This window comes from Oryctolagus cuniculus, chromosome 4 (genome assembly GCF_051225735.1).
Source record: "Oryctolagus cuniculus isolate XC-2025 breed Fujian yellow rabbit chromosome 4, ASM5122573v1, whole genome shotgun sequence".
In the NCBI taxonomy this organism is placed as follows: domain Eukaryota; kingdom Metazoa; phylum Chordata; class Mammalia; order Lagomorpha; family Leporidae; genus Oryctolagus; species Oryctolagus cuniculus.
This window is the reverse complement of record NC_142870.1, coordinates 28,525,915-28,553,844: the sequence shown is the minus strand read 5'-3', so window position 1 is coordinate 28,553,844 and position 27,930 is coordinate 28,525,915. Positions and strand designations below refer to the sequence as shown.

Genomic DNA, 27,930 nt, shown 5'->3' with positions numbered 1-27,930 from the left:
AATCTTTTAAAAGAGAATTCAGCAGAATTACTCACCCCAGCCCAAGCAACTGACAAACATCATTTGAAATCTGTGTGGTCCAGTTGTCAGCACAAGCTAAGTGCCATACATTCTGAATTCTGAACTGCACCAAACCGTCATAGTCTGTTGTGCCATTGAAAAGACGTACTGCAGATGCAAGGTAGAGTGGTAGTTACCAGACTGGAGAGTTGGAGCAGAGGGATGTTATATCTAAGGGTACAAGGTTCAGGTAGACGGGAAGAATAGTTTTTCTGAGATCTACTGTGCACCATGTGACTATAGTTCCCAGTAATATATTGCATATTTTAAAAATACCAAGAAAGTAACTTTCACATCTCCTCAATACTGAAAAAGGTACAACTTAAAAATAACAAATAAGCTAATTGATAGGCCAATGGTAATCTGTCAATGAGAAGAATTTGTAGAATACAAATGTATGGTCAACTGTTTTGCAAATAATAAAACTAAACACAACGAGCTTCATCTGAGCCTTCACTACAGTGTGGGTGACCATCACAGAAATTTACTAAGGGAATACACTCTCCATTTTCACACTGAAATTTCTCTTCCTGGCAGGGCTCTGTGGAGAATAATTCCACATTGCATAAATACATAATAACATCCAATCACTTTATTCCTTATAACTATATACAGTTGTAATCTCTTAATCTATAATCTATAATAAAATTTCAAAAAAAAACTAACACTGGAAGAATTATGAAGTCACAGCAAAGAGATTATATCACACAGAAGACCATTTAGAACTAAGTTGATAAGTTGACTCTCACTGGGATTAAACATGACAATAGGTCTGATCTGATTTCATCATCATTTAAAAAAAATCATCTATTATTTTTCACTTTATGTTTCTGTGTGGGAGCAAACTGTTGAAATCCTTACTTAATATATGCTAAGCTGATCTTCTGTATATTAAGATAATCGAAAATGAATCTTGATGTGAATGGAAGGGGAGAGGGAGTGGGAAAGGGGAGGGTTGTGGGTGGGTGGGACGGTATGGGGGGGAAGCCATTGTAATCCATAAGTCGTACTTTGGAAATTTATATTCATTAAATAAAAGTAAAAAAAAAAAAAAGAACTAAGTTGATAAGAGTAAGTGATGGTCTCTAAATACGCAGTGTTCTCTTAGAGTTTAGAGATTGTAGATTTTCTTACAGTATATTACAAGGCCTAGGTTGAAATATATGCTTGGTAGATTTAACTTTGACCTTTCAAATAACTATAAAATTTGAAAAGATAGAAATATGCAAGTTCATCATGCATCAATGCAGCAAACAAGCAGAAAATGAAGTTAATCATGATGAGCTTATCTTATACACTTAGTTTCTTTCTATTTCAGAAATTATTTACTTTGTGCTCACTCTTTTGCTGTTTAGTTTTATCAAATTCTCTATCCTATTACAAACACTTTGAAGCAAATAGAGGTGGAAAATGTCTACTTAAATTGTTTCTGAACTTGAATTTTCATTCATTTAGAGACTAAGTTTATAAAAGATGCTCTTCATGAATAACTTCATGTATTGATGTATTGATGCATGAACTTGTATATTTCTGTTTTCAACTTTTATAATTGTATGAAAGAGCAAAATTAAATCTACCAAAATTGTATTTCAAACTATACCTACATACTCTAAGAAAAAATAAAATCTCACTTATTCAATATACCCAAAGTGAGACAAATAAAACACAGAGACCTACATGTTGACTCTTCTAACCAGACAGGGCACAGAGGAGCTGGAGCCATTAGAAGATGTCCATACCCCCAGTCATCAGCACATGTATTAATACACACTCATAATCTCCCTTTCCTATTTGTAGAATCCAAATGTAGAGTCAAAGGTGATACGACTGCTTTGCAGATAACAAAACATACCACAGTTTGCTTCATCTGAGCCATCATTACAGTGTGGGTGACCATCACAGAGATTGGGTAAGGGAATACACTCTCCATTTCCACACTGAAAGCTCTCTTCCTGGCAGGGCTCTGTGGAGGAAAAAACATGTATTTAGTGTATAAGATAAAGATATTACAAACTGATGATTTTGGAGGGCTCATTCTTTTTTTCACTTCTTTAGAAATAATCCTTTGCCACAGCCCATGGTGAAGATAGCTTTGGTATTGAACAGCATCATGCACTTAAATAGTCAGAATACCTCAGAATTAGTGCCAAAGAGTCACGTTGCTTTAAAGGAACATGGATAAAACTGAAGGCATCTCCTTCACAACACCATTGTGGGAAGTTCCAACATGGAGCTAACGTTCTTTAGAGACATCTCACACTGTTAATCTTTGCATCTCCTTAATAAATCCCCCCATTGCAAAGGAACATACAAGCAACAGCCATTGTAATTTCACTCAAGCATAGAGCAACCTAGTGGCCTGATCTTTTTCCAAACTTCTGTTATATAGAAATGTGGAACTTGTCTTTTGACAGGAGCAGGGTTGGATTAGGTTGTAACAGTGGATTCAATTAAAACTCGGTCAGCTAGGAAAGAGTGGTCACAAAGAAACAGGAGGCCTGCAATAGCAGGCTGAAATTGGAGCTCCAAACAAGGAGAGCAGCGCTGGAAGCCTGGAAATATGCTTGGCACACAAGAAACAGAAGGAAAATGAAAAAAGTTGGATAAAAAGGGACTAGATATGTTTGGAGGCAGTTGGTGGTTTTTTCCAGAGTATGAGTTGTACAAAAAGACGCCGACCGGAAATACTCACTGTTTAGATGGAGTGGAGAATAATATTTCCTGAACTTGTTTGATCTTAAGTACTTTGTCCTGGGAGAACTCTCATATCAGTGGAAGAGAGAGGATTGCTTCTCTCAAGGTATTTTATGATCAATGGCTTAGGAAGGATAGCTCATGCTGAAAGGATACTAGGAATTGCTTGAGGAACACATAGGATTGGGATCTCCTGAGAAAGAGATAGGGGCTGGGTGTGGACGGATTTAATATCTTATCTCCTACACAGGACATGGACAATCATTATATGGAAGCAAAAGCCCTGATAAGGAAACTATTAGCAAAATTAGTCATACCTTAATGTAACTTCACATTACTTTGAAGGAAATACAATTCAAATTGAAATCATTTAAAAAATGAGTCACAATAATCCCCTCTGAAAATTTTCTCAATTCATGATGATCAAACGTTATGCTACTTGTAAAAAGAATCATTCCTGTTGTTTTAGAATCTAGGTTATAGTTCCAGATCGGACAGCATTGATAAATACTGTCACAATCTGAAGAGAAGTGCTAAAAGCGGTCATACAACATTTACCTAAAATACAAAAAGACTTGTCTAGCAACTATTAATACCATCATCTATGTCCAGCAATTAAAAACAGAAATTTAGAATATTTTTCTCAAAAATATGGCAGAATACAGTCCTAGAGGGAGAGGCCTACATGTGGGTGAGGGGAGAATGGTATCATCCTGCAAGCTACTTGTGGGAGGCTGTAAGAGGAAACAATTCATGCCAGGTTGCTTCAAAGTGAGGCCGGCATCCCACTGTCCTGCTGAGAGTTTAGTATAGGAGAGCCGCAGAATTAGTTACAGCAGATGATGCTTCTGTGGAACTAGTGTTGGGGATTTCAGATTTTTAAAAAATATGCTTTGTATGAAATTTTAAGTCAAATCTTTAGAATGAGGAACACACAGGGACTGAGTAGATCTGAAGGCAGTTGGGGTGTGTGTGTGTGTGTGTGTGTACCTGAATAAAATTTACTTCTATTCCATCCTATCCAGTTCTGATCTATTCTATTCTATTCTATTCCATATGTCATTCTACCCATCCCAATTCATAACACGTTATGGTGGTCAAAGCCAATAAATTGATTTCATTACTTAGTTTTGGAAAAATATTGGATTAATTGAAGTACAGTGAAAAAAATGGCATATGGTAACTTTAATTTCTGTAAGTTTGTGAGCACATAACTGATTGGTGATCAAGTCCTGTGTGATGAATTCAGAATTCAGAAGGCTGGCCTTGTAGACATTAGGAAAAAATGGAATGGCAACTGCCTATCTGAGCAAGTGGGCCCTAGCACAAAGAAATGAAAGTGTGGAGGGAATTAGGAGATCAGCAGGATTATGAGATTATCTATGCAGTGCACGAGTACTATCTATGCCTATAGGGCAGTAGTCGGGGAAAGGGAGGAGCAGGAGTGCGCCAAAGAATCTACAACATTATTATATAGAACGCTAGCTCGTAGAGAGCCACAATACATTGCTAACCCAAAGAAATCTACAGCGTAATAGATTTTTCCTTTATGTCTGTCTTCCAACATTAGAGCTATGAGGAAGAGGAAAGGAAAAAAGTGGAAATTGAAACACAACCAGTATTTCCATCATTCTTAAGCCATTGGGCCAAGGTGTGTGACCGAATTAGTGGAAGCTTTGAACAGATGATATGACCATTTTGATACTATACTTGACTGTACATTTTAGTACTTAAAAGTGAGTGTTGAAATGGGTTTTTGGCACAGTGTTTAAAATGTATCACATACTGGAGTGGCTGTGTTCAAGTCTTGGCTCCACTCTGGTTCCATCTTTCTGCTAATGCACACCCTAAGAAGCAGCAGGTGTTTGATGGCTCAAACACTTGGGTCTCTGCCACCCAAGTGGCTCCTGTCTTCAGCTTGACCCAGGCCCTTATGCAGTGTCTGTCTCACTCTGCCTCTTTAAATAAAATAAATAACAAATAATTTTAAAAACATGAGCTTTGAAGCAGAAGTTTAGTCTAGTGATTAGGATACGTAAGTCCTGTGCCAGAGTACCTGAGTTCTAAATCCAGCTCTGGCTTCTGACTCCAGCTTCCTGCTAATCACACCTTGGGAGGCAGTGATAATGGCTCAAGTAATTGAGTTCCTGCCACCAACATGGGAGATCTGGACTGAATTCCCTAGTAATGGCCAGGCCCAGTAATGGACATTGCGGCATTTTGGGAGTGAACTACAGGATTGGAATTCTCTCCTTCTCTGTCTATTACTCTCTGTCTCTCTGCTTCTCAAACAAATATAAAAATTTTTTTTGGTTGTCCCATTAAGATAATTAAGTACTGATAATATTCTTAAAAGCAAAGATGGTAAGATTTAAGATAAACTTTTTGACAAATATCTTTTTTTTAAAGATTTATTTATTTTATTTGAAAAGAAAGAGTTACAGAGAGGCAGGGACAGGGAAAGAGAGAGATAACCAGATGGCCAAATGGCTGGAGCTACGCTGATCCGAAGCCAGGAGTTTTTCTATGTCTCCCACATGGGTACAGGGGCCCAAGGACTTGGGCCATTTTGTACTGTTTTTCCCAGACCACAGCAGAGAGCGGATCAGAAGTGAAGCAGCGGACTCAAATGGGTGCCCATATAGGATGTGGGTGCCACAGGACCCACCATGCCACAGCACTGTCCCTTAGATAAACCTTTTTTTTTTAGATAAACCTTTTAAGTAAACATTCTTTTTCTAAGTGCCAGTTGTGCTACTTTCCAACTCATAAAATCAGATAAACAGAAAACCACACTTAGTCCTTTCTTCTTGGTTTCTTACAATTGTAATTGGAGCTCTTTGTACACTAATTTAAACATTAAAAGTTTCTTAGGGCCAGCGCTGTGGCTTAGAAGGTAAAGACGCCACCTGCAGTGCCGGCATCCCAAATGGGTGCGGGTTCAAGTTCCCGCTGCTCCACTTCCGATCCAGCTCTCTACTATGGCCTGGGAAAGCAGTAAAAGATGGCCCAAGTCCTTGGGTCCCTGAATCCATGTGGGAGACTCAGAAGAAGCTCCTGGCTCCTGGCTTTGAATCGGCGCAGCTCCGGCCGTTGTGGTCAATTAGGGAGTGAACCAGCAGATGGAAGACCTCTCTCTCTCTCTCTCTCTCTCTCTGCCTCTCCTTCTCTCTGTGTATAACTCCTTGGGCCCCTGCACTCCTGTTGGAGACCCAGAAGAAACTCCTGGGTTCAGATCGGCACAACACCAGCCATTGTGGCCATCTGGGGAGTGAATCAGCAGATGGAAGACCTCTCTCTCTCTCTCTCTCTCTCTGCCTCTACCTCTGCCTCTCTGTAACTCTGCCTTTCAAATAAATAAATCTTTAAAAAATCCTGTATTTTTAAATTCAAATCTAAGTTACTTTAATAAAAATATTTCTAAGAAAACATGGCTGGTTGCTTTTACAAACATACAATAAAAAATTAGGTTACGTATCTCAAAATAAAATAGATTAGGAAAGTTTCTGTAAATGTAATTATTAATTTGTTTCACTAAAACTTATTTTTCCACTTAGTGAGATGACTAATTAAAGAGAATTATGTACTCTACAGGTAAGCTTTACTATGTAGTACATATACTTTTCATCTTTCTAGTACTAATTTTCCCTTAAAAAACAGGAAGGCTTAAAATTAGGTACATGTGTTGCTATTGATATATTTTACTTTAAATCTGTATGTTAATATATGTTTATTTGTAAAATTGACAACTATAATTTCATGTGTATGATCAGGTATCTTAATGTATTTATAAGATTTTAGTCACCACTAATTATTTTAAAATTATTTATTTTTTTATCTTATTAAAATTAAAATAATAATCTAAATCAAAGATAAATTCCAATTAACTTTTTCTTTTGCTATTGTGGTCAGCAGACTACATGGAGATAGAGAAGTGCACATTAATTGAGAGGAATGAAATGTAGATACCTGAATAAAAGCACTTTAGTCAAAGCATGCAAAAGTATCTGAATATCATAGCTCACTTTTGTGTTCTAGCCAAAACTATTAGGATTTTAGCCTATGAATCTACAAAAATAGTTAACATTTCTGAAAGCTGAATGAATTGTAAGAAAAATGCTGAATGGGACAAAATGATTTATTGTTGCTAATGTGAATAGAAATTATAAACTCTGAGGGGAAGCATAAATAAACTCCTTCTAAACTTTCTTTATGCATAAACTTGATTCCAATTCTTTGCAACATATAGTAATTTGGCTTCATTAAGAAGTCTTTAATCCAACAGTTTCAATCTCTGTGGACTCTGAAACCTCATTCTGATAGTGTTATGCTAGTGGTGAGAAAGGAAAAAAGAAATATTGCTAAGAATTGAAATTCCCTATCTCCTTTTTATGAAGTCTCGAGTAGCCCTGCCTCATTTAGTCAACATATGCTTGCTTTTAAATGGAACTACATTGGTCTCTAAGGCACATGGCAAACAATTTGGGGAGGGCTCTAAACTCCTAAATGCAATCAGCTGCCACTCCCACAGTTGCCTGAAAAGCACTGTTGAATTTCATATTAAGAATCTGAGTATTGGGAAAAAGCAATGAAGAGTTGTTTATAGAAAACTGATCTTAATAAATTACATTACTTATACTTACTTCAGTACAAATGGAAGTGTTAAGAAAGGAAAGAGATAGAATAATGTTAGATGATATATTATACTTCATTTGAATGTCTTGGAACGTATCACTAAAACATCTCAGAAGATAAGTGAAACACATAAATTTTGAAAATAATTTATGATAACTTTTATATAGTTTTCCCTAAAATGACCACCTAAAGAGAATGCCAGGATTAACATATATCTGAGCTCAATGTTTTTCCATTTCCTACTTGATTATCTTCTGGTGCCAAGTCCCTATATCCATAATCTCCTTTAAATCTTTGGTGTAGAAGTTCTCAGTAGGAAAGGACTGCGTCTTTGACAATGCAATCCCACTACCATCTACTCTTCTTTAATGTACGTACCATTCCCAGGAGGAAATGGCAAACTATACTCCCAACATATTCACCACACAGTGATGGTCACAGAAGACTCAACTGTGGATTCGTTCTAGGAAATAATTCATTGCATAAGTAACATAATAGTAGTAACTGAAATTTAGTTACAGGACAAAAAATATGAAGAGACTGTATATTATATTATATCCCTGGTATCTTTACTATGTTGGGAGCAATGGATCACACTCTTTTGTAGTGTTTTCTTGAAAGTTATTTATGTGTTTGCTTATTTATTTATTTGTTTTTATTTTTTAGACATAGAAAGATACAGAGACAGAGACAGAGAATCCAACCATTATTTTACTACCCAAATGCCTGCAACAGTGAGGGCTGAGCTAGGACAAAGCTGGGGGCCTGGAACTCAATCTGGGTCTCCCACATGGATGGAAGGGTGCAATTACTTGAGCCATCACCTTCTGCCTCTGAGATATTCATTAGCAGAAAGCTGAGATTATGAGTGGAAGCAGCACTTAAATCCAGGATGTGGGCATCTTGGGCTGAATCTTAACCACTGCACCAAACATTTTGCATGTGTGAGTTATGTGTGTGTATGTGTGCATATGATTTCACATAAGAGAGAAAATGTGGTATTTATCTTTGTCTGGATTATTCTGCATAGCATAATTATTTCCAAATCTATCAATTTCGTTGCAAATGTCAGGATTCCATCCCTTTCATGATTATTATTCCATGTGTATATATGCCATATTTTATTTATCCATTGATGGATGTCCAGGTTGATTCTAAATCTTTGCTGTTGTGTTAATGCTACAATAAATGTGGGTATACATGTATCTCTTTCACATGTGGACTTCATTCTCTTTGTATATATTCCCAGAAGGATGATGTAGTCATATGGTGAATCTATTTTTAGTTTTTTGAGGAATCTCCATACTTTCTTCCATAATGGTATTACTAATTTGCATTACCACAAATAGTTACTTTGAAAGCAATACTACATAGAATGGAGATTACTTTTACTTAAGTAGCTTTAATAACAACTGTTGTGGCTTATTTCCAGAGCCAGAGGGTAGACCAATCCAGGCCAATATTTTATTAGCAGTGAAGTTGAAAGTCATAACTTTCTGGGGAGGGTCCAAAAATCTAGGACAATTGTGAATGGAGTAGCAGACATAAATATAATTTAATTACTCAATCATATTGGGAATAATAAGCCAGTTGAGTATCAGTCATCCAACTCTACGTAGTTTTATTACTTTTGGTGAAATACAAAAGCAGAGTCTTCTACAGAAAATAGAGACAGAGGAATTAACATACATTCTGTCTTTCTGTCATGTTTGTACCTAGGAAGAACTACTGTACTGTGGAGCAGTAGTATTGGAAAAATCAGTCTAAGGGAAATAGCCAGTTTAAAAAAAATTCTCACAGATTTTTGAATGCAAAAATTAAATATAAAAATGTAAAGATATCTATACACACACATATATATATATATATGAAAGTACTTCAAAACATTTGCAGTTAAATGGTATTGAAAGATAAATTGTATCAGGTGTTTGTCTTAGTGATTAAGGTGCTAATTGGGGTATCTGCATCTCACGTAGGAGTCACTGGGTTTGAGTTCTGACTCCTCTCCCAAATCTAGCGTCCTGCTCATACAGAATCTGGAAGGTGATAACCTACATAGTTGGATCTGTTCCCCTGACGTGGGAGACTGGATTGAGTTCCTAGTTCATTGCCTTAGCTCCTGGCCAGGCCCAGGGTCACTCTGGATATTTGAGATTGACCTAGTGGATGGGAGGAAGTCCCTCTCTCTCTTTTCCTCTCCCATTCTCTCTCCCTCTCTCCCTCTCTCTCTCTCTCTAGTATGTTTCTCTAACTCTCATAAATAAATATTGTTTTAAGAATTTTACTTTGGTGCAAAAAAATTTGAAATCATGCAGTTATTTTTATTGTATTCATAGTCCATGAACTCTTTGAAGACCCCTCAAATGCATGGATTTCAAAATATTTTGCACCAAAAGAAATGTCATTTAATTTTATTTTCCATGAACTTTATGAAGCATATATCTATATTTCTATATATATCTATGGATATAATTTTATTACCGGGGTGAGAAAGTTGTTCATGCCAACAAATTATTGCAGTAACTTTACACTGGTTAGCGATGTTAACTTTTTAATTGGATGATTTGGCATCCCAAAAGCTCACTTGCCTGTCTCCCTGTTCTTTTCTGAATGGCTCTTGGTAAATGGAACATGACATCAAATCCTCCTTCCTTACAGGACTAAAAATTCCACTTTTAATATTAAACACTGTCAGCTTTAGCAAGAAAAATTCAAGACTCTTTACACACTAGAAAAATGCACGTCAATAGGCTGCATAATGTTGTGGAGTCCAACAAACTCAGGCAATGGTCATACAGACATAAGGAAAGGAAGATAATCCTTGTTAAGATGAAGCAGAGAGAGTATCTTAGCGGCAAGCCTTGAAAGCATTTTGGTCATGAAACCCTGCATCCTTTTATTGTTTTGCTCCAAATGTTGATGTCATTCATGATCTCGAGGACACTTACCTGGAATTCCCAAGTGGTAGCCAGTAGTGAAGTTTGCTTTAAAGCCACTGCTTGCCACTGATGTGTCAGTTATAAAAAGAACTGTCATTCTACTGGTGGTAGAAAACACATCCTCCACAGGACCAGACCCTGTGTACACAGCTGCCTCAAAGACAAAGTGAGGTGATCAGTGAAATTATTCTTTGAAACCAAAAGGAGATACACCCCTGATCTCAGTTCCATCTTCCAGATGTGAAGCCGGACGCAGTCTGATTCACTTGTCAAGCAGCCGTGTGTAAATGGACATGCATATGCTTTTACTCGTGCATTTCGTACACTGCTCTTAAAAAGCCAACATTTCAATCTTTTCCAATCTTACTGGAGTTTCTGCATTTCTATAGTTTATTGATGAATTACTTGTATTATTTAGTGTACCAACATTATTGTTCAAAGATCACGCTATCCTAGACACATGACTATTTGTCTCCTTTTAAAGATCTTCATAAAAACAACAGATATTATAGTTTCTCTTAGTAAATTTTTATCTTTAATTATTTGTATTTTTTGTAAGTTAAATCATAAACTTAATCTGATGGTTGGATTAAATAGAGACGAATAATAAAAATTAAAACAGTGACTTTCCAACTTCCCTCTCCCATCATCCTTTAATGCCTAGGCTTTGGGGATTTCATAAACAGTTCTTCACCTAATTAAAAAATACATTCATCTTTTTAGTTGTCTTATAAACTAGAAGCTCTGAAAATGATTTATTTTAAAAAGAATATTCACCTACATATTTGAAAACTATAATATTGAGATCCTTTGTAATTACTCATCTTTCAATGATTTGTGTAACTTTTTGGAAGTGAAATGATTAATTTTTATCATTATTAGATCAGGGGAACATTAGATTCTATTAGAAGAAAAATAAATCTGAAAATAGAAACCTTTCTCAAAATTCATTATAAATATGGATACAAAAGCCAACAATGAAATCCCTCAGTTTTTTAAAATGTTTTTATTTATTTTTCATCAACATGAAAGGTGGAGTGAGAGATTGAGAGACAGAGAGAGAAAAATCTTTCTTTTTAAAATTTTTAAGCTTCATTTTTTTTTAATTTGAAAGGCAGAGTGACAAAGAGACAGAACTTCCATCTGCTGGCTGTCTCCCCAAATGGCCACAACAGCCAGGCTGGGCCAGGCCAAAGCCAGGAAGCTGGAACTAACTATATCTCCTACATAGATGGCGGGGGGGGGGCGGGGAGGGTAAGTATTTGGGTCATTTTCTGCTGCTTTCCCAGACCTATTAGCAGGGAGTTGTATCAGAAACCTACCTGCCTGGACTTGCGCGGTATTCTGATATGGGATGATGGTGTCACAGCAGTTAGGGGGACAGGATGTGGGAGGAAGTGGGGTTAAGCCATTGGGCTACAATCCCAGCCCTGAGAGATATCTTTTAGCTGCTGGTTCACTCCACAAATTCCCACAACAACCAGGTCTTCGTCACACTGATGTCAGAACTCAGGAAATCCATCCAGATCTCTTATGTGAGTGGCAGGGGTCCAAGAACTTGACCCATTATATGCAGCCTCCCAGAATACATTAACAGGGAAGCTACATCAGAAGCAGTGGTGTCAGCACTCAGACCAACACTCCCACATGGAAAGCAGGAGTCCCAAGTAACGTCATAATGGCTAAGCCACAATAACCCCCAGATTTCTCAGTTCTTGATAAATTTCTTGCTCCACCAAAACTTTCATCATGTACTTATTCTCTGTGTGACTCTCAAAATCTTCTCTCAGAAAGCTTACCTTCTAGAGCTTTATAGGATTCTGCTGACAGATTAGATACCAGAGGAACCCTGTCCTCCACCCTAAATGTCTGCATGTGCTAGAAAATGTTCCCTCTGGAGTTTCCATCCATTGTTGGCAAAATTCAAGTGAATGCATCCTGATTGCATAGACAAATCAGGTGAGATTTTAAAATGAATGATTAATGAGTACAAAGTACAGTTAGTTAAAATATTTTTAGTCATAAAGTGACTGGACTCATGCATTCCAGTAAATCTTTTAACTTCTTCATAATTTAGTGTGTGGTTCCTAAAAGATATTTTTCTTAGAAATTAATAGTAGTTAAATAAGATAGAGGCTGTTAGGTTTGAATGATAGCTTTTTAATGTCAACATATATTTTGTGACCTAGGCTTAAAATATTTAGAAGAGTACACTCCCCTCATATCATGTAAACAAGTAATAATCAGCAGAAAATAGAAATAAATCAACTTTGGTGTTTCTGTAAATCATTCTTGGAAAGCCATATAGAAGCAGTTAGTATGATAGTCAAAGCCAATGACAGTAATAATGAAACATGAATTAAAAATCATTTTTAGTTCTTAGTTTGCAAGATGTAAGACTTGTAGTCAATTAATGCCAGATGGTAGAATAGATGACTTAGAAATATTAAGCCTGGGGGCTGGTGTTGTGGTAGTGAATAATACTGCCACCCACAGTCGGCATCCCAGAAGGGTGTCAGCTGGAGTCCCAGCTGCTCCATTTCAGACCGGTTCCTTGCTAAAGGCTTGGAAAAAGCAGCAGATGATGGCCTAAGTGCTTGGGTCCCTGCCAGTCACATGGGAGACCTGGTAGAAGCTTCTGGCTCCTGGCTTCGGCCTGGCCCAGAGCTGCCCATTGTAACCTACTGCCCATTGTGAACCAGAGAATAGATGTCTCTGTCTCTCCCTCTCTCTGTAATTCTGACTTTCAAATAAGCAAATAATTATATAAAAAATATATTCATCCTGGTTTGTCAAGAAAGGTCGGGAAGAATATTATTTTGTCACCATTGAAATCATACTTCATATTGAAAATTTTACATAAAGCTTAACGTATTATCCTATTGTATTTTAATTTTGCTTATTGTAAAAAAGTGATAACATTTACTGAGAAATATTCTCCCCATCAGTTCAATATCTCGAACCTTCGTAATATGCAAATTGCAGACTTACCTAGGAGCAAAGAATCATCTTCACCACCATCTCGAATTTCAACCACATCTTCAATATTTTCTAAGTCAAATTCTTGAAAATGAAGGTGTATATTCTTTCCAGTTTCTGCATTTAAATACCAAACACCTTAAAAGCAATAAAAAATACAATTTAGAAACATTCCTTTTAATTTTCCTTTGTTTCACCTTCTTGAGCATTTCAAATCACTTTTTTTTTTTTTTTTTTTTTTTTGACAGGCAGAGTGGACAGAAAGAAAGGTCTTCCTTTGCCGTTGGTTCACCCTCCAATGGCCGTCGCAGCAGGCGTGCTGCAGCTGGCCGGGCGCACTGCGCTGATACAATGGCAGGAGCCAGGTACTTATCCTGGTCTCCCATGGGGTGCAGGGCCCAAGCACTTGGGCCATCCTCCACTGCACTCCCTGGCCACAGCAGAGAGCTGGCCTGGAAGAGGGGCAACCAGGACAGAATCCGCGCCCCGACCAGGACTAGAACCCGGTGTGCCGGTGTCACAAGGCAGAGGATTAGCCTAGTGAGCCACGGTGCCAGCCCTCAAATCACTTTTAAAGATTTTTTTTTCAGGACCAGTGCTGTGGAGTAGCAGGTTAAGCAGCAGTCTGCATCCCTTCACCTATTCGATTTCCAGCCACTCTACTTCAGATCCAACTCCCTGTCAATGCACCTGGGAAAGCAGAGGAGGATGGCTCAAGTGCTTGGGCTATGTGGGAGACTCAGAAGAAGCTCTTGGCTCCTGGATTTGGTTTGGCCCAGTTCCAGCCATTGGGGCCATTCGGCAAGTGAGCCAGTGGATAGAAGATCTCTCTCTCTGTCTCTCTGTCTCTCTGTCTCTCTGTCTCTCCTTCCCTTACTCTGTAACTCTGCTTTAAAATAAACAATATATACATATTTTTAAGAAAGATTTTTTCATATTTCATGATGACCAACATTTTATTTTTAATTTTTGTTTTAGTGAGGAAATATATTGGTTTACTAAAGAATGTTTATAGTAAACTTTCAATCAAATTTGAAATCATTTACTGTAACTGAATTTGTGTCATGTAAAATAGAATACTCATACATAAAGGTTGCAAGTAGCCTTTCCTCTCTCAATCTAGAATTAATGACCTTAAAATATTAATATTCAAATATCATTCATTTAACTTTCCATATTTAAATTTAAAGAAAATTTGGTGATTTAAATGCAATTTCTAAGATAAATTTTAGTAAATATTTATTTCTATTCATATACTTACATGGTCATAGTTCAACTTAAAAACAAAACAAAGCAATATTATTAGACAAATAATCTCCTTATTTTTATTGAGTTCATAAATTAGCCTTGAGCTCTTTTTCTAGGTCACTTTCTCTGTATAAGTGTTTCTCATTTACTCTTAAGAAATATAATTTTTTCCTTTCTTTTGTAATTGATTGATTTTTTAAAATTTTTATTAGTAGATAATAGATTTCATTAGTTCATAGGTACAGTTCTAAGAAGATCTATAGAGGAATGACCTCTAAGTCTGTATTTTCTGCACTTTTTTGAGGAGTAAACAAATTCATCCTAATATCTACTGTGTGTTCATACACATATCTCAAGTCCTCCATATTCTAAAGGAAACAGAATTATCTCTTTCACAAACTCAATTCTCTTCCTCTTTTTTCTGTCTTTGTGAATGACACCACTAATCGTCCACTCACAATTGCTTATACCACATATCTCGGCATCTTCCTTGATTTCTTCTCTCCTACCGCATCCAATCAATCACCAAGGTTTGCCAGACTTCTAGCTACAGTCATTGACTCCAATTTACTTTTCAATGTCCGTTGCTGCTATCAGAGTTCAAGTCACCATTATTTCTCATCTGCTAATTGGTGATGCTGAGAGCTTTCTTATCTTACCATCTGTTCTTACAAGACAGCCAGATGGATTCATATAAAGTGCAGGTTTTATTTTATCGCTATTTTCTTGTAAACTGTTAGACGTTTCTCTTTAGTACTATCAGAATAAAATCTGAAATCCCTAGCATGTTAAAACATTGCTTCACACTTAAAATTACACCTTTTACTCATACTTAATTTTCTTTGAAGACTCAAAAAGGCATGCTCCTACTTTGTATGTTAAATATTTCAACATTCCTCTACACAGTGCCCAGTCTTTCCCTTATTATAACAGTATTTTGGATATTTTGTAATGTCTGACAATTTATCTCAATCTCCATCCACATTGTGAAATGTTTATTCTTTTTTTACTTACTTTAGTGCTAATTAATAAAATAATCAATAAATATTTGTTGAATAAAAAGTTTGACATTTGTCAAAATTGTTTTTCAATACTCAGGGATTTTTTAAATAGTTATGTTGTTCAAATGATATGTCTAGAAAATTTGTTCCATGTCAAAATAATGGTTGCTTAATTTAGGGGATCAGAAATCTCCCTATAATAGATATTTTTCTATGAAAGTGATGGTTACTATCTCTGGATCATTCCAAAGAAGTAATCTGCTATTTTCTAACAACACATTTCTCACTGCCATTGGAACTTTGTTTCACTTGCTGAGTTCTTCACAGATTGATTTTAACCAAGGATGGTCATAAAGAGAATATGTCTGTTCCAATCCAGACATAATCTAGTAAAATATTTGTAGAATGGGATAATATGTGCATCTTTATCATAATCTAATTTCTCTAGTAAGTAAAATTGACAGAGACAGTCTTTGTTCAGTTCTAGGAAACTAATTTCTCTCCATACATTTTTAGTAATTCTCTTTACAATTTGATTTTTTAAGAGATTTATTTACATATTTATTATTTGAAAGAGTTACAAAGGGAGAGGAAGAGACAGAGAGAGAGAGAGAGGGAAAGAGACTCTTCCATCTTCTGGTTCACTCCCTAAATGGCTGCAATGGCCAGCACTGGGCGAAGCCAAAGCCAGGAGCTTCTTCTGGATCTCCCAAGTGGCTGGTAGGGGTCAAGCACTTGGGCTACCTTCTGCTTCTTTTCCCAGGCCATTAGCATGGAACTGGATCTGAAGTAGAGCAGCTGGGACTTGAACTGGTGCCCATATGGGATGCTTGCTTTGGAGGCTGCAGCTTTACCTGTTACCCTACAATGCCAGCCCCCGATATAATTTAATTTTGAATAGTGGAAATCTAATCTTATTACATTGGGTGTCTTCTTTTTTTGTCTCTTGTCTACATTTGCCAGAGGTGTGGATGTCACACTTGACTCTACTTTTATGTTTCCATTGATTTTACTGTATGGACATGTAAACTTGTTAAACACACTAGACATATGCACAAACAAGGAGATTGATTTAGAGAGCAGTAGCTGGAGTAAGTTTAGATCTTTCACTTGCTGTTACTAAACTTTTAATTTGGAATCATAGTAATACACCTGATTTAACAAATTATTAATCAAAATATTTGAAATAATATGGATATTAAGCATTAACAGTGCCTGGCATAAAATGATTATTCTTATGCTTGTTATTTTAAGAAATGTCATAGGTAGACATGGTAGTTGTAACCATGTCTGATTCATACAATCTACTTTTCGTGTTGAGGATCTGACTTTTACATATACATTCATTTCTAATGGCCTGGAAAAGAAATAACTCACAGAAAGCCTGATTGGGGTAGTTGTCTGGGAAGTTTGTGGAGCTGAATGTCGTATTTGGCTCCCAGAGTTCAAAAGGTCCCCCGCAGTCAGCTGAAAAGAAAATGCAATGTAGAATGATTAATGACAAAAACTATTTTTTTAAGATTTATTTATTTATAAAACAGAGTGACAGAGAGAGAAAGAGATCTTTCATCTGCTGGTTCAATAGCCAAATGCTTTCAACAGCCAAGACTGGCCCAAGCTAAAGACAGGAGCAGGAACTCCATCCAGGTCTCCCACATGGGTGGCATGGGCTCAAGTACTTGAGTCATCATTTATTTCTTCCCGGGTACTTTTACAGGGGGCTGGATTGCAAATGGACCAGCCAGGACTGCAATCGTCTCTCTGATATCTGATGTGGGCATTGCAAGTAGCAGCTAAAGCTGTAATGCCACTAGTCTTGCTAGATAAATTTTGGAGTTTGTTAATGGAAAAAATTTTCACTGCAAGGAGAGAAAAATTCATGTAAAAGGGTTATATTATTAGGAACTTCTAAAGATCAAGTTGAGTCTGAGCTTAAGGCAAATTAATTAGAATAACAGAGCACAAATCTTCTAGTTCAGAGAGTATGCTTTTTCAAAATTATTTTTTTGTATTTATAGTTTTATTATAAATAAATTCAACAGTAATGTAAAAATTCATCAAGTACTTCAAATTTCTCAATTTTTATCCAATTCTTACTACCATCATTATATTTAAAATTCAGAGCATAATAATAAATAATCTAATTTGAATAATATAGAAAACTGGAGTAAATATATATTTTTCTATTATTAAAGGTAAATAATACCAACTTACTTACCTCTAATAAATGAAAGTTCAGATTATGGGAGAGATCTTTAGGTGTGTATACCTATGGCAATGCCTTTAGCCATAAACCTTCTTCTTTGATCTCTTATGTATCATCTGCCTTACTTTTGTAGATTTTTTGAAATGAATGTATATGTCCCAAATTTATAACAAACCCATAAATGTGAGTTGTGTGATGCATATGATGGGTCAGAGGGAGACATTTACTTACTCTGACCTAATAGTGGTATAAAATCCATCCTATCCTAGTCATTAGGGAGGTGGGTTGTGATTATCTAATATGCCTTCCTCAACCAGGCTTGTCCAGACCTGGATGAACTTATAAAATAATGAAGCTTATAAAATTCAAAATAAAAAGTCTTCTTAGAAGACTTTATTGTTTAAAAGATGTTTCCATACAGGTTGTCTCAACTTGCTAGGGATCATGGTATTCAGAAGGGAGATGTGTTGGGGGCCAGTGCTGTGGCATTGCAACACTGGCATCCCATACAGGTGCTCACTTGTGTCCTGGCTGTAGCCTGTAAATCTCTGTAAATCTGACTTTAAAATAAATAATCTCTTTTGAAGGGAATATGTGTTGGATTTGCTGGGCTAAATTATGTGATCTAGTTTTCTTTTGGAGATGGTTTTCTCTTTTAGAAAAAAGATACATGTTAAGGTTTTTTTTGGGGGGGGATTGGTGTATAAATCAGAGATAATTTATGAAATATGCCTACTCATTCCCTGCTGTATTAATTTACCTACTATTTGTGGAGTAGATAATTTCTATCACAATACTGGTTTTGTACGTAGAATCTAAGAATTGTCCATAACTTCTGGCATAGTTACTTACTGATACCATACATATGCGTCTAGTATCAAGTCAATACTTGAGCAGTCTTAATTTCTAGCTCATCTCATGGGTACATTACAGTCTCCCATGGAGTTTAGTAAACGTTGAATCATTTCCACCATCTGGTCCAAGCCATAGACAGAGTTTAGATTAAGTGTCAGAAAGTACCACTTGATAGCCATGTACAAAAAGAAGGAGGGCAGAGGGGAATATGGATGAATAAAATGACAAGTAAAGTCAGTGATGGATAGATCTAGAATAAAGAAAGCAGTGTACACAGAGTGCTGAAAAGGCATTTGAGAAAAAAAAAAAAACTGGTAGTAAGGAATGAGATCAGATTTTCCACTAGAAATTAACAGTCTCCTTGATTATGTGATTGTCTTGCAAGGATTTGTGAAAAAGGATCTGCCAGAGTGTTACAATCATTTCATGTATCTAACGCTATAAAATCTTACATTTACATAGCTCATTTAATTTTCATAATTTTCAATGGTCATGAAATGCTTCCATTAATTTTGATAAAACCAATTTGTAAGGGAAAATGTAACAGCAGGAACAATGGTCACACTTCAGATTGAAGACAGGAAGTCAACTCTTCCTATTTTACAAATTTAACCATGCAAGTGTGATCAGTGTGTTATTTTTTTGGTTGCTATTGTCATTGTTTTTACTTTTATTCTCATTTTCTATTCAAGAAAGAGGAAATTTTCAAGATCCTATGCATCTAACTTAGTAAATAGTTATAATTTTGAGAATATGTTGAGCTTTTACATAATGGATCACCTGAGAGTGCATTATGTTATGTGTAAATGAGCAGGTATAACTTTAATAAAAATCACAACCAGAACTAAATTGACAAGTGTAATTGTTAAAACTGTCAAGGCATTTCTCCTTCTTTTAAAATACTTGAAATGCATTTAAATTATCATTTCTTATTAAATAGTTGGTCAGTAAGATATCTCTACTCCATGACCATGTAAATATATTGTTTACTCTCTGTTTATATAAAGTACTGTAAGGAATTGGCAAAAATACTTTAAACTGTTCTAAATATGGTGTCATACTTTACTTTATTGGTAGCATTGTTATACAGGAGATGTAGTATGTACTTAACACAGGAGCCAAAGATTCATGAAATACAATTCTGCATATCAGTCATGCTGTGTCTGTAGATAAATCATCCTCACCCAGGGAATGAGAATAGAACAGTCTGTCTGGTTCAGAGAATCCTATTTATTTATAGAATTAAATTCTTTCATTTTTCTTTTTGTGGGAGCTATTCTCTTAAACATTTGTATTCTGATTAATTTCTTACTGTGCCCAGAGGGATTTTCATTGCATACTCTATGTAAATAACATGCTGTATTTTGCAAAGTGGTTGTCAGGAAAAGAAATTTTCCTTGAGGCTTGTCATTTTTTATCCATGCTTAAACTTCTGACATCCATTAGATATGTGTCAATGCAGAGGCATTTACTGTGGGGTAAGAAGGAGGTGAGCTCAGATTCCACTTATGATAAGATGGCTCAACTCAAAGAAATCTATGGCAAAATAAGAAATAAAGATATGAGAAAAACAGGCTCTTGATTTGCATTAATTGAGGGAAGTAATAGATGTAGCTTAAGAAATAATACCTCAGACTCATGTCTGAATGTTTAAGGTGGCCAGTTAAAATCAGCATTGTGTTTCATAACACCCTAGCAAGTAACAATGTTCATTACAGACAGCATTTAGATGTTTAGATTGTAATTTAAAACAAAGTTCTGCATGAAAAGTTTGTATTCAGCTTATCAAAATTCATATTTTTATTATCAAATTATAGACAACCCACAATATACTTTTATTAACTATATGACAGTAACATTCTAATTTTCATTTCTTATAATTGTTATAATCTCAATTCTTATAATCTCAATTTTTATTAACAGAAATATAGCCAATATGATATCTCCTAAAATTAAGCTATGAGTTTTAAATGCAAAATTATTCTAACAAAATAGAACTATCAAAAACATAATGGTACTGGGCTCTATAAATGCATCAAGTATGAAACTTGGTAGGAGTTTGAGTATTAAGCCAGACTAATGATACAGAAAGCAAGCAGCTTTGCTGGATATGGCTATTAATTATATGAGAGAAACATAGGTACCAGTTCATTTCTATGTAAAGAACTAAAGTTAGGCTGATTAACTCTATTTATATTCTGTCTATAATAATTGCTGAATTAATTTTGATTTTGCACTTGGAAATATAAAATGGCTTAAATAATGGGAAAATGGAGCAAAACTGTGGAAATACAGAGTGAATACTGAAAATAGCTAAAGCTATAGCCTGTTTTTTTTTTTCTTTCATTTTGACAGCTCCAGAAATAACTCAGGGGCCTGAAATAAGGGTTTCTCTTTGTATACACTTATTCTGCCTAGCAGGTATATTTTTATGAATCATGAAAATTTTTTAAATTGTCATATGTGGTTGTGAAATGTTAACTTTCTTACAGTGTTTTCAATAGAATCCCTACATTTCAATTAATTTGTGCCAATGTCACAGGACAAAAAAATCATAGAGCTGATACAAGGGCAAGTGATTGACATTAAAAAAATGGAGAATCCCTGCAATTATGAAAACTTAACCTACATTTCCCTAAATGAGGCACAGTGTGAATCCCTAAGAATGAAGTAAGAAACTGAATTTCATTATTCAGTTATTAGCCTGGAATTATTTTCTTATTTGAATGCTGCATAGCGAGTCAAAGAAAAGCCATTAGCCAGTCACCCATAGTTTTCTTTTATTTCTGCTTAAACAAATCAGTGATCTGGAACCAGGAAAATTCTGCTCAAATAAATATTTCACTGAACCAATTGCAAATGACATTAGAATGAAATTGTTCAGAATGCATTTGATGGTAATTAACATTTTCTACTGTGCTAAATATTGCCTTGAAGTGAAACATTTAGAAACTGGTACAAATATATTCTGGGCAGGTTATGAAGATTATATTTTAAAATCAGATGATTTTTTCAGCCATTGTAATTTCCCTATTGACATCAATATTTTATCTTTTTTTCTGACTAGAATAGATGCAGGACTGTATGAGTAACACAGATTAATATTTAATATGGGGAAACATTTAAAGTTTTATGTATATGCATGATGTATACAAAGCTATTTTAATTTTTGAATTTTAGTTAATGGAGTTTTGCTACATATAAATATTAAACCTATGAAAAGACATTTTTCACTAAGAAAATAAGTGAAATATGTCACTTATAGGTGCATAGAGAACTATTCTGATAGAGTTATAAAAAGTATTTATTTTAATGATTTCAATATAAAATAGCAAAATGTTGACAATATTTAGACTATAAGAATTATTTATCAAATGATTTTAATGCTTTTAAATATGTTGTGTTTATACAAAAATATTCTATATAGTTAGGTACAGTGTGAGATACATAAAATAAAGTAAGATAATTATGGTTAAATAATGCCAGGAAGTCCAAATTATTTCATTAATCTTTCTTTTCTTTAGTTCCTACTCCATCATCATATCCAGGTTTGAGCACTGTTGATGAAATTTCTTTTGATAAACATGGATCACCCAAAGAGGAATACGACCAAAACAGAAAGACAATGAGAGAGAAGTTTTGTCCATATTTAATAACATTTACTGATCATCTATTTATGTGATGTCAAGAATCAACCAGACACTGGTAAAGCAAAGGTGAATTAGACCTTGAGTTTGTCAAGAAATTCATTTCTTCTCATAATTTTATAGTTAATACCATTACATAAGAACAGATGGTACTTTCTTCCTTTTTTTCAATTTTATGGGTGTCATCCTTTTAAACAAAACAAAACAAAAAAAAGTATGTGATAGTCAAGAAACCAGAGAAAGAGAAAGAAAACCCAAAGCATTTGGGGTTATGCCAGGCCAGTGCTTGGAGCTGGGAACTCAATCCAAGTTTCCAACGTGGGTGGCAGGAACCCATCCCTTGAGGCATCACTGCCACCTACCAGCGTGTGAGTTAACAGTAAGCTGGAGCCATGAGGCAGGTATATTTCCTAGCCAGGAGCTCTGACAGTGGATGGAAGCATTCTAATTGGCATCTTAACCACTAAACCAAATGCAGCCCCTCATTTTATCATCTATCTGTATGCATTCTTAAAGACTTCTGCAGTGTTTGGCATTGTGGCATAACAGGTAAAGCCACCGCCTGTGACACTGGCACCCGGTGTGTGTCCCAAATGTTTCACTTCCAATCCAGCTCTCTGCCAATGGCCTGTGAATAACAGTAGAAGATGGCCCAAGTGTTTGGGCCCCTGCATCCATGTGAGAGATTGGGATGAAGCTCTTGGTTCCCAGCTTTGGGTAAGCCCATCTCTGGCCATTGCAGCCATCTGGGGGGTGAACCTACGGATGGAAGATCTGTCTCTTTCTCTCTCTGTCTTTCCTTCTACCTTTGTAACTCTTTCTAATAAATAAATACCTCTACTTTTTTTTAAAAAAAGACTTCTGCAGCTCATACTCTTCTCAGAAGTCTATCACTTCTCTCATAAATAAAGGGATTACAAAGAGTTGTGGAAAAATGAAATTAACAGATAAGTATATTTTGGTGTGAAAATACTTTGAAATCCATGATAGTTCCTCCATAATATGCATTTCCATGAGTTTTCTGAAGACTCCTGAATGCATGGATCTCAAAATTCTTTACACCAAAATAAACTTAAAATTTAAGTCCATTATTCACAGATTTTGAGATATTCTCATGCTGTTTTTAGAGCACACATTTACATGTTGTTCAAAATATTTATTTAATATTTTTTCATGTATCAGTGATTAGTGATATATCTTCCATTTGTTATGTGGCACTTAGCACATTGAGCTATTTATAAAATTTTATCGAATATTTGAAATATGGACGAGTTTGTGTTTAACCCAGACAAGCATATGTATATATATGTTACTGCACAAGATGGCAAGTTGCACCATGTCTTTTGGTAAGATATAATTGGTCATTTAATGTGGTGGCCTGGAGGAGGCATTTTGTGCAATATTTAGGATGTCACGTGGTATAGCAACAGCTCATTTTGTGGTGCCTGGATTTCAACCACAGATCTCCTGATTTCAGCTTTGTGCCAATGTCTTGAGTGGCAGCAGGTGACGGCTGCCTCAATTCAATGACATTTGTTACATAAGCCCAGAATTTATCTTTAGAGTCAATGAGTTACTGAAGTCATTCATCTGGAAAGTCTTCTCTCCCCACCTCCACTCTTTTTAACTTAAAAAATAGAAGTTTTGGAAGAAGAATTAAATTTGAGTAAGTTCACCATGTTGATCTCTTGACATGAATTTGGTAGTTTCAAGTGCAGTTAAAGGAAATGGCAACTAGAGTTAAGCACTGTGTTTGTGGGCTTAGATTCATGACAGGATAAAATATCCATGAAGTTTAACCCAAGCAAAGGTGTGGAGCTAGATCAGCCTCCAATTTCAACAATCCAAAGACAGAGAGATGTTTTGCATAACACACAAATGTAGTGAGAACATTCCAATAGGGGGATGATGGAGGCTTTATTACATTTATCATTATTTAGGTTTTTCCTTTTTTTTTCTGTAAAATTTTCTAGTCTAAAAGTAGTTTGATGTCCTGTTTCCAAATTTGATTGAAGAATACAGATAGACATTGGCTCCATTTGTTCTTTAGATTCTAAAGATCCCATAGTACACTAAGGATTCTTGTCACCATTCAACTGCAGAAACTTAATGGCTCCAGGAGGGAGAATATTGCAAAATTTTGCAAAAATATCATTTTAGGACAAAAATATTTCATATGATTCTGGTCAGTAAGTTCAGAGTTCATTATCAATCATTGTTATTTAAATATTCTAAAAACAATATTTGTGATTTCACACTTATCTAAACTCTTGTGGAAATTTTAAGGTCACGCCTCAGAAAGCTCAAGAGAATCTCAATACTTCTTCCCCGAAGATTATATATGCCACATTATCAGTATTGGGTTAGTTTATAATGAAAAAAATGGAAATCAGAAACTTCATCACTTTCAAAAATGAAAAGATACTAACTAAATATGATCTATACAAAGTACTGAGTTTCATTGTGGGTTTTTGTGTAACAGGTAATATTTTGCTAGATTGTGTTTTACTCATATGTCAAAATCTTTTACTGTCAATGAAAAATCAATATTTGACTAAAATAACAAATACAATTCAGAATAACATCCATCTTATAATATTAATGACTTCATAAGGAAAAATAAAATTACTTACTAGGAAGTTCTGGTGGTGGAGTTGGGACCAAAGTTGGTTCTGGATAAAGACTTTCATTGCAAACCCCTTGTGTTAGAGTAATGTCATCCAGTGCTATATCACTCAGTAACTGTCTTTTAAAAGCATTAAAGGCAACCTGTGGTTCAGAGAGGTAAATGAAATTATTATACTTTAATCTTCACTGTTCGGACTCTTCTTGTGGCCGAATTTCCTGGAGAATCAATACTTTAATTTCTAGCTATGCAATGAGCAGATTACTCTTTGATGAAGTATTTGTATATCATGTTTTTTAAAGTCCTTTGCTGAAACCAACTGTCTTATTTTATGTTCACATGTGCTAAGAATTTACTCATGTTCTCCTTCTGAATTAGTCCCAGAGACAACATTGACTCTCAACAAAGCGGCTAAGCCGAAGAGCAAATATTGGTAGGGCTTGACATGCTCACTCTGCCAGATGAGGTAAGTCTGAAAAAAATGGACTCAACATGTGTTAATTTAGAAAGTGTACTCAGTGAGTTGAGCTAGCTTTTTTGGATACTACTGTACTTAGTGCCCCATCTCTACCTTCTCTTGTTCCCTTGATATTCCATTTTCATTTACCCTTCCTTGAATTATCAGACAAACGTGTTGGAAAAGAAAACTTCAAAGAAAAGGATAGAATCAGAAAAAAAGAAGAGAAGAAAAAGGAAACATGAGTGAAGGAGAGAAAGTCTTAGGAAGAATACTGATTTGAATCATTGATTACTGCTTGCCTTATACCAAGACACAAGGGATATGCAGCCCTCAATGACAGTGTCTCTCCAAATACACATCTTCTGAAGGAGATGCTATCTTGTTTGAAATTAGCCAATTACAACATTGCTAATTTGGTCAAACTAATAGCCTATATTACCCTATATTTTAATTGAAAGACCCTCTGGAAGAAAACGCATTCAACTGTTATCTGCTAAATTAATTTACCTTAATGTGAAATAAATGATCAGAGACTTCCTGATGATACAGCTCATAGAAAGTGCTTCTGAAGGAAATATGTGGAGATTAGGTCTGCATGTGGCAGGATAGGTGAATAACCATGAGTGTCGTCACAGGAAAAGATGATTATCCAGAAAGTGCAGGGGTGACCTAGGTGGTGTTTATGAAAAGGTGAAATAACTAGGCAGGCACGGAAGAGATAAGGAGACACAATGAGCCTGTGTTAGACAGGATGTCCACATCAGAAAACTGAAACACCCTACAAGCTTTTCATGTATTTTATGGACTATTATCAACTGTATTTTAATGTAGTTATTCTTAAGATGTTTTCTAATAAATCAATAAGTAAATAAAAATAAACATAGTCAAAGAAAAAATGAGGTAGAACGGGAAGGTAGAGAAAGTGATTGGGCTACTTTCAAAAATAAATTTCTTTGCTGTATTATCCATTAGAAATATCATAATAATAAAGAATACGAAAGAATTATCATTAAGCCTTTTGCAAACCTTGAATTCCATTGTTTCATTTAATGTTACTTGTCCATAATTCCAATTTTCTCCATAATTTCCTTCCTTTTGGAAAACTGTCTTCTCTATATTTTGAGCATTGCTGATATTAATGCTTAATTTATAAACATTTTCACCATACATATAGTACCTAGTTTGGAAAAAGCAAAAACTATTTGAATTTCTATATTATAATAAATAAATTTAATGGTTCTTCAAGTCAATTCCTTCCCTTGCAATTCTCTGTTTTTTCTTCAGTGTAGGGATTATTCAGGAAGAGAAGGGGAGTCTAACAGACTTTTGCCACTATCTTCGTTGGAAAAGTAATAGTGCATTTAAAACTGTGGCTTACTCCTTAGTGAAATCTGACCCTGATAACCTAATAAGGGCAATTGCATGCATTTTGATAACCTAACAAGGGCAATTGCATGCATTTAATGAGCTAGCATGGCATTTGTGTTTACAACATACCAGAAACTAAGGCAGACTGGTTCCAAAGTACGGTCTAAAGGAAGACTTAAAAGTACCACTGTTTCTTGTCTCCCTCCTGGTCCAGTTGGGGTAGAAATGTAAAATCCTGTAAAAAAAAATTTATTTTGGTTAAATACTAGTATTTTCTAAAAAATATCTATGTATTGTTTATCTGTATGGCAGAAAGATGAAGGGGTGGGGATAAAGGGGGGAGATAGAGACCAACAGAATGAGCTTGTCTATCTGCTGATTGACTCCTCAAATGCCTGCAACAGCTGGTGCTAGTTCAGGCCAAAACTAGGGGTTGCTAACTCAATCTAATTCTTCCATATTAGTAGCAGGAATCAAAATACTTGAGCCATTGCATGCCAGCTCCAAGGACAAGCATATGCAGGAAGCTGGGAATGGAAGTGGAGTTGGGATTCAAACCCAGGCACTTTGATGTGGAATGTGGACATCCCAAGCTGAGTTTTAGCATGCTTTAATATGTGGGGTATGTCATTCATGGACAGAAAAGAAGAAAAGAAAACTTTAAATGAAATGTAAAGAAACACTTCAATAAATGGACAGGACACTAGACTCAAACCCAAAAGGCAGCATCTTTTAACCACAATACACTATTATTTAGGAAAATTAATTTTAGAATTCTGGATCTCTCACTTTATTAAGTGAGAGCCTCAAACTACAACACCATCCAGGATACAGAAACTGACTTGTTATGGGTTATGTTAACATGTCCATGTGCCACTTTAATTTCAAATTACTAGATTCTTTGATTAATTACATATTTAGAGGCAGTGCATATATGAGGGTGCTTATATAAGCCTGTGGAATAATTCATCATAAATCCAACTATTTACAAATTTGAATACAGAGTTAAGAGTTTCAAAGAGGCTCTGTTTTATATTCCATTGACTACATTGCAAATCTCTACATAAGCCACTGATTGTATAGTGGTTTCATCTTCCCCTTTCCTTTGAATGATAACTGATCAGATCACAGAAGAGCAGGAAGCATACTAATCCATATAAAAGCTCTCAAAATAGCACAAACCACTGATTAAATTTTTTGGTGTGGAATTCA

At 35.5% G+C, this 27,930-nt stretch overlaps 1 protein-coding gene across 1 annotated transcript in view; it reads right to left on the bottom strand.

The window, feature by feature from the left end:
* TMPRSS15 (transmembrane serine protease 15) overlaps positions 1-27,930 on the bottom strand; it is a 134,698-nt gene that overhangs the window by 40,409 nt on the left and 66,359 nt on the right. Inside the window, exons 12-19 of the mRNA XM_070071911.2 lie at positions 26,848-26,953; positions 26,377-26,527; positions 24,898-25,033; positions 16,934-17,023; positions 13,320-13,445; positions 10,338-10,478; positions 1,913-2,023; positions 36-168 (exon numbers count right to left, since the gene is read on the bottom strand). Of these exons, the coding sequence (XP_069928012.2) occupies positions 36-168; positions 1,913-2,023; positions 10,338-10,478; positions 13,320-13,445; positions 16,934-17,023; positions 24,898-25,033; positions 26,377-26,527; positions 26,848-26,953 (994 nt within the window). The remainder of the gene's footprint in view (positions 1-35; positions 169-1,912; positions 2,024-10,337; positions 10,479-13,319; positions 13,446-16,933; positions 17,024-24,897; positions 25,034-26,376; positions 26,528-26,847; positions 26,954-27,930) is intronic.